At 40.2% G+C, this 7708-nt stretch overlaps 1 protein-coding gene across 9 annotated transcripts in view; it reads left to right on the plus strand.

Moving 5' to 3' along the window:
- SCML2 (Scm polycomb group protein like 2) overlaps positions 1-7708 on the plus strand; it is a 109564-nt gene that overhangs the window by 87181 nt on the left and 14675 nt on the right. For 8 of the 9 annotated variants that reach the window (XM_025201110.1, XM_014518796.2, XM_025201109.1 and 5 more), the window contains 2 exons: positions 560-695; positions 3183-3386. In XM_025201110.1, coding sequence (XP_025056895.1) covers positions 560-695; positions 3183-3386 — 340 coding nt within the window. The remainder of the gene's footprint in view (positions 1-559; positions 696-3182; positions 3387-7708) is intronic. The other variant, XM_014518798.2, reaches the window with a different exon arrangement.

Genomic DNA, 7708 nt, shown 5'->3' on the forward strand with positions numbered 1-7708 from the left:
CCCCTTGCAGCTGAATGGGGGCGGGGGTCCCCCCGCCCCTCCTCTCTTGCAGTCACATGGGTCTCTGCTGTGCCTGCCTCAGGCACCACATCAGGATCCCTGGCTGGATCTGGCCCATAGACAGACAACAATGGGTAAAAAGGCAGAGCAGCACTGGCTTAAAATGTGTATGGCAAGGGAAGTAAATAAAAATCATTGGCTTGATTTGTAAGGGTTAAAAGGATGAGGAGTTAATGTGTTGGAGCTCCCTGCTTTTCAGTACCTTTATTTCCTATTCTCAGTTGGTCCCTCCTTTGTTAGATAAGGGGTTCCCTCATTAGCTGCCTTGCTGATTTAGTTGAATAGTTATCAAAGGTATACAGATGGGTTAATTTATATAGTACAGGCTCTTCATTTTGGATGGAATGAGCTTCATTGCAGTAGATGGTACTTTGAAGGCATGTTCTCGTCACTGTAGTAGTGTGTGATAATATCCAGTTTTCTTCTGATTGAATGTTCTTTAAGAAAACATCTTTTACTGATTTTGTTTGTTTGTTTGTTGGGGCTTTTGTTTAAACAGAAAAAAACCTCACCGGTTCAGTCTCCTCCTGCACCTTCATCTCCACTTACTTCTCCTGATGGGAACAGTGGCAGTACACAGGTACTTAAAGATGGCATTGGCATCGCTGGTACAACAGCAGCTGTTATATCCACAGGTAAAATGGAAATGCTGAATATGAAATCACCTCGCCCTTTAAAGAGAAATAATATCATTTTATGCCACCATTATTCATAATTGTAAACATTACTGTAAACCACTATCCTGCTAACATATATTTAAATTGCAGGTCTCCAGATGTACTTAGGTAAGACTGGTATTTAATGCATGCATTGTAAGAAGACAGCACCAAGACATCAGCAATTTGATGCCTAAATAGCATAACGCTTGGTGTGTGAATCAGAAAGTCCATTGCTTTCAGTTTTCTGCAATAGTCTAGCATCTGCTGGTGATGAGAAGAAAAAAGGCATAATAAAAGTGTGTCCTTATTTCCATCTCAATCATGAGCAAACTTTACTGGAAATAGCTGTCCTCAAAAGACTACCTAATACCCCATTACACTCCAGAGAACACAGAACTATGTCTTAAAGGTGTGGTTTTCTGCATATATTTTTATTGAAAGAAGCCATCTAGGAGAAGTGGGCTAAGTTAAGGTAAGCAGGAGAAGTAGACCTCATTAAAAAAAAAAAAAAAAAGACTTTGAACCATATTATCAAATGGGTGATAGAAAAGAAAAAAACTTGTTAGCTAAATAGGCCTCAAATGTGTATATTGTTGGTCAAATTCTGAACATCTACTAAGTATCCAAAATAGGAGTAGGTAAAGTACTACCATTTTAAGTTGCATTTACAAAAGAAACTGTTTCCTTTTTCGCCTTTCCCTTTCCTTAACTCCTGCTTCACAGTGGGCACATCTACACGTGCATTAATGTGCAGTGGTTACTGCACATTTAGTTACTACCTGTTATTGCCAGGTAATAACAGGTACTACTAACTAAATGTGCAGTAACTGGTGCTACTGCGCAGTAGTGCCGGCGCACACATTTTAGGTGATGCTATTGCGCAGTAGACTAATTCTGTGCATTAGCACATTAGCATGGGTTTTGCCTGTCACACTAATGCACAGTAGAATTAGTCTCCCCTTGAAATGTCTTTTGCAGACATTCCCAGTTAGCATCAAGGCAGAGGTAAGCATGTAACAGTCAAATGATCTGTCATATTTACAAACATTCTTCAGCCCGAGTGAGAGGATTTTTTTTTTAAAAAGGAAATATTTTATAGATTGCTATATTTCTCTGCACCACCATGGCTGTGCTTCCTGCAACTTCTGATGTCAAAAAGCAAATAGATAGGAATGTAGAATTTGGGATCATTAAAATTGTTTTTACATATTTCAATCACTTTAAAAATCCAAATTTCATTTAAACCCCCAAAAAATGCCATAGTTCAACAAGGCAGATTTCTTTCATATTAACTTTTATGCCTGCTCTGAACAGTAGAACAGTGTGTTATTAAGTCATGATAAATACAAAAAGAAAAATCCTGGTCTCCTTGTAGTCAGTGGCAAAACTCCTATTGACTTCAGCATCATCAGCATTCCACCACTTTTTTTGTCTTGTTGGTTAACTTACGTAGCCTAATGGCTGTGATAGCTCTATCTCCCTTGAGTGAACAGTTGCTTTTTGTTGTGGCTTCTGTTGTGCTTGTTCATTTTGCAGAATATGTCTTCATAAAAATGTATTTGACTGCTGTTTTGGTAGATTTTAACTCTAAAGTTCCATATGTTATTTACAGAGTAATGCAGTTTAGTTTAGGTCTTCCTTTTCTACCGTGTGCTTCTATAGTTCAGAGCATCTATCAGTTGACTTTAGTGTTATGAAGTCTTCCTCTGGGCAAGTGTCAGCAGCAAATACAAATACAGGCTGGGAATATTTTGTGGTGGTGAGGTAGGAGGGTTTTAAACACAGGGCAGGTTGAAAAAGAAAGGAATTTGGACTTACGTGGCTGGCAGCTAGGTTGGGTGGTGATTGTCTTGGGGTTTGGCACCACCATTCACTTAGTCTTATAGGAAGCTATATTTGCTGTTTTAAATGTAAAAGCATTAAAGGGACAAGCTGCATGGTGCTTCCTGTGGAAGTGAATACTTTATGTACAACACACACTGGGGGTATTTTTCACACTGTGGAGCACTGCATTGATGCTTTGTCAGGCATCACTGTGCACACAGTTCAACAAATTCTAGGGGTTGGCAAAGAACATTGACCATAGAGTTAAACTAAGTTATGCAGAAGAGGATCAAAAGGGGTACTTGGTGATAACTGCAGCAGAAAGCATATTAATTGAATGCAAATGTTCAAGTGTGGGGCAAGGAAGGCTTGTGCAGTTGACAGTTTTGATAGCTGGTCAAAATTCTGGTCTCCTTGCAATGTCAGGCTTGGCTGATCTATTACTGCATTACAACTTCCATTGTTAACTATTGACAAATCCTGATGTTAGGGAAAGGTTAGGTATTTATTGTATCAGTTAAACTGAACAATATGCTTTTCAGTAAAAGCCAAACTTGTGAAAATATTTAGTTCTTGAGTATATTGACTGTGCCTGAAGCAGGCAGATTCCATGGTAAAATATGGCTTGTAATTTTTCAGTTTGCGTGTATGTTAACAAGCATGGAAACGCTGGACCTCACCTGGATAAGAAGAAAGTTCAGCAACTTCCAGATCACTTTGGACCAGGTCCTGTAAATGTGGTACTTCAGCAGGCTGTGCAGGCCTGTGTAGACTGTGCCTGTCAATCCAAAACAGTCTTTGGATTCCTGAAGTCAGGGCATCATGGAGGGGAGATGATAAACGGTATGCAGCTAACATTTTTATATTGTTTTTGTAAATCTTTAAGCACAGCTAAGACTACTCAATTGTGGCTGCCTTTAATGCCCGAGAATCTAAAGTCAGCACTTAATTTGCATCTTAATGCAGGGTTCAAAATGATTAAACTAGTTTTCTTAATTTGAATTTAGCAATAAGAATGTTAAATTACATATACCATACAGCACAGTTAAATTCTTATTACAAAGTAGAACTTCTGTGCACCTCATTAAACAGCCATAGCCAAACATTTGTCAAGGAAGTTCAGTGCAAGTTAAATTTCAGCATTATTAATTCAAGTGACTCACATAATCTTATCCATACGCACTGTTTGTGTTCTTGATGCTTTAACCAAGTGGGTGAAAAGTTTCAAACCAATCTGTTTAGGTTCCAGATAACTGGTTCCATATGTGTTAAGCAAAGCTACCAGTGCCACTTTTATTTTCCATACATATATTCTAGCAATGTCTTATGGTCAGTATTCAAACACCTATGTCCTGTTTTATGGAATAGGTTTATTTCCGCTACACACTGATGGCAGCTCTGCAGATAAATTATTCCTATAGCTCAAGCTCAATAGCTACTGCTTGACAGAGTTTTTCTTATGGGTTAGGCAATTTTCTGTACAGTAGTTAACATATCAATTCATAATTCCATCATGGGCAGTAAAAATGGTTTGCCTTACTTTAATTTTTCTACATTAACACCAGATGTGAAAGATGATTAGTGGGATACCAGTTTAATTAAACCCTCATAAAAGATTGTTCTGCCCTACCGTATTAAAATATCCTTACCCGCATGTAGCAGAATTTTGCTAATCTTTGTGCTCAGCTTGAACACAAGTATGCTCACGAAAATGGAGGCTCTTGTTACTTCTCAGTAAAAATATGAATAGCTGTCTGCAAGTGAGGTTCTGAAACTATGACGTCTTTATTTGTACAAATTATAAGCAGAAATTACTAGCATAGTGTCATAAATAAAGCAAGCAACTGTCAGATTACATGAACAAAGTATATTTTGCAATGTGCATTATTTTATATTTTTATTATTATTATAAGGGCTAAATCATGCCCCAATTGGTATGTAGGATTAATGGGTATGAATAATGCTGGGTGGAGAACAGTAATTTTGTTTCACAGAGGATTAAAAGATTTTCAGTTTGGTTTTATTCAGACTTGGAACAAAACTCAAAAACACAGATGTGTGGTTTGAAAGCGTATCTATCATTAGTTTCCATCCAGCTCTACTGGATAGAATCATTAGTGTTTCCATCCGGCTCTCCCTAGTGTTGTGGCAGTATTTTAGATTGGATAGGCTTGAATCTGCAAACCTGTACTGCTGGTGATCTGGGGTTCCTGAAAGTCCTGGCTAATCAGGAGCCCGCAAGTCTGAAAGTTTGGGAAGTTGGCTTCCAGCTAACTATGTGGGATACTGAGGGGTCAGGTGAGTAAGATGTCATATTTTAAACCCTACCTAATTTCCAGGGGCTTTTCTTCAACATTGTTGTTTGTGAAGCATAGACACTTTCTTCTTTATGCAGAATTTGCCTATCAAAGTTGCGCCAAAATGCTTATGACCATCTCCAAATGGAAACACTAAAAAGCAGAACTTGTGTAGTAAAATGAAATCTCGAAAGGGGCACGTGTAGTCTGAATATTAAGACAAACTTCTTGGTAAAGGAAAGTTCTCCCAAGGGAAATGAGGCAAGCTCCAGTATTTTGGTACTGGTTTGGTTAACTAGAATGAACAAAATACTGGTCAATATAAAAACAGGTTGGACAGCTTTGCAAAATTTGGGCTGAGCAGAGTGAGATATCAGTCCAAAAAAATGAGTAAAAATAATGTGTTTCATTAACTTTATCATAGTACAGATAAAAAAGACTATTCAGAATTGTGAATTTTTGAGACACAAAACTACATCTCCGGAAGAAAACAGTTTTGTGCTAGCAGGGAGATGGGCAATATCCTTGTTAGAAATGTGCAAATAATGGATTTTTTTGGTTCTTCTGCCAAACCACAAAGACAAAGGGGGGAAAAAATCACTCAGATTAAACTAAATTTAAACAAAACAAAACACAAAACCCTTTGTTTTTCTTGCCAGAAAAAAGAAACACCATAGAAAATTGTGTTTGCTCATTGCTAAATGTTCCAGTCATCCTGAAAAGAAATGTTTAATTTTAGGCATGTGTAAGAAAGAAAAGGAATTGAAGGTTTAGATTAATAAAGCTGTCAATGGTGAAAGGTTTCTGTTACCCCTCTTTTACCCAATAACTCAGTTTAAAACACTCAACCAGAATAAGGGCTATCACAGCTCAGTAGGAGATGTTGCTTCAGGTCCCTCAGACAGAGGAGGGAATTGAACCTGAGTCTCCTACCTTCTAGGTAAGTGCTTTAACCCATGAAGTAATGGCTCAGTGCAGACATTCAAAAACCCTGAGGCAAAATCGATCTTAGGCAGTTTTCTGTAAACAGTGTAGTTTAGATGGGTAGCAAACAGAACACACATTTGCCCTTTGATTAGGGGTGCAAATCTTAGACCGAGTTCTGCCATTCTTAAACCAGTTTGTGTGCCCCAACCTTTTGTTCTGATATGGACATAGACCAGGTTTGTGTGCTGAACATCTGTTTTGTTATGAGTATAGACTGGTTTCTGATCACTTATACCAGTAAAAGTATGTCTGTACCTGGCCCATGGGTTAAAAGGGCACAGTTCTGATGCCACTGACATAGTTTTGTAACTCTAGCCTGTTTTTTTTATTTTTTTCATCTGAAACTATTTGGCAAATACAACCTATATTTGCAGATAGTTTGGGTATGACTAAAACCATGTTTTTCAATTAATTTCTTGTTCATTGATAAAACTTCATCCAAAGTTTTGACAAGTTTCTCCAATATCCAGATTCTATGACAATAGCCAGGGATTTATGGAAACCACCAGAAAACTGTCTCAATAAGAACAGGAAAGTTATTGAATATTTTTAAATAATAGTATTTTATGAGGCACAGTGGCTGCCACTGATTCCACAGTCCTCTCATCCCAAGATTGCTGTGACACATTGCAGGGTACAGGGAAGGTTTCTTTTGCCCAGATTATTTATAGATTCCTTAATTGTGGGATTTTACATAGTATCTGCGTTTCTCACACGTTTTCTAGATTTATCTTCAGAAAATGTTGTGAGGTAAAAAAGTATTATTTGTATTTAAAGTGGGAAGCTGGGGCAAGAAAAGTAGTGAATTCATTCAAAAAGAGAGCATATGAATAGACCACAAGACTATCCTGAGAGGCTTTTAATTTTTGTTGGGGTGACTGTGATTTTTGTAGTATTTATGTCAGTAGATCTCTATAACTGATTGAGTGCCCAGTAGAAGCCAACTCCTTGGGATATCCCAAAACAGGAACTAGAGGACTTCATGGGCATGTCCACACATGCAAGCATGTGTGCTTGCAGCAGCTCAAATAGAAGCGGTGCAAATTTGAGCTGGGGATTTTTGCTTCAGTGCACATGCCCAGACATGCACTTTGACTTGGGGCAAGTTGTGCCACTTGGGGCAAAATGACCCTACCTGGCTCCTCCTGGTTCTGCGGCCAGGGGGAGCTAGAGCCCAGGGCCAGCACCTGTGCTGGCCCCAGCAGTATAAAAAGCTGCCCTGGCAAGTCACTTAAAGCTGCTTGCTCTCAGGAACTTCTGGGGCCCAGCAAATGGGTACCTGGGGACACTACCCCTTGTGCTGTAGCAGCCCTGAGAGTTCCCTGCCCCCTTTCCCCGCTGCAGCAGTTTGGCAGTGGGGGCTGCTGCCTGGCTGTGACCTGCTGCCACCTGTGACAGCATGTGGCCCCAAGGCTGTGTACCTGCCAGACCCGGATGGGGATTACACTGCCAGTAGAGGCATCTGCCTCTTCGGGTCAGCTACCAGTGGGCTGTGGCTGCAGAGCTGGCCTTTGTGCAGTACTGCTGCCATGTGTGCATCTGTCTGGCCATCGGGGCAGCTATCACCAGGAAGATGTTCCCAGTGTGATGGCCTGCTTTGAACTGTCAGAAAACTGTCAGGGGAAAAAAAAAGGCCCCGCATTCACCAACTGTAGCAATGGTCATCGGGGCCTTTGAGGCCTTATGGCAGAGCCTGCCCCACCCCCGAGCTGTTAGACAGCGTGGGGCACCACGTGGCACCCTGCCTACACATGCAGCAGCATGGGTGCCAGGTGGATGGGGCAATCCCTGCTGCCCCCTGTGCAGCGCAGCGGGGCTCTACCACGAGGCCCTGATGGCCACTGCTACAGCTGGTGAGTATGGGACTTCTTTTTTTTTTTT

Source organism: Alligator sinensis, unplaced genomic scaffold, assembly GCF_000455745.1.
Source record: "Alligator sinensis unplaced genomic scaffold, ASM45574v1 scaffold583_1, whole genome shotgun sequence".
Taxonomy (NCBI): Eukaryota; Metazoa; Chordata; order Crocodylia; family Alligatoridae; genus Alligator; species Alligator sinensis.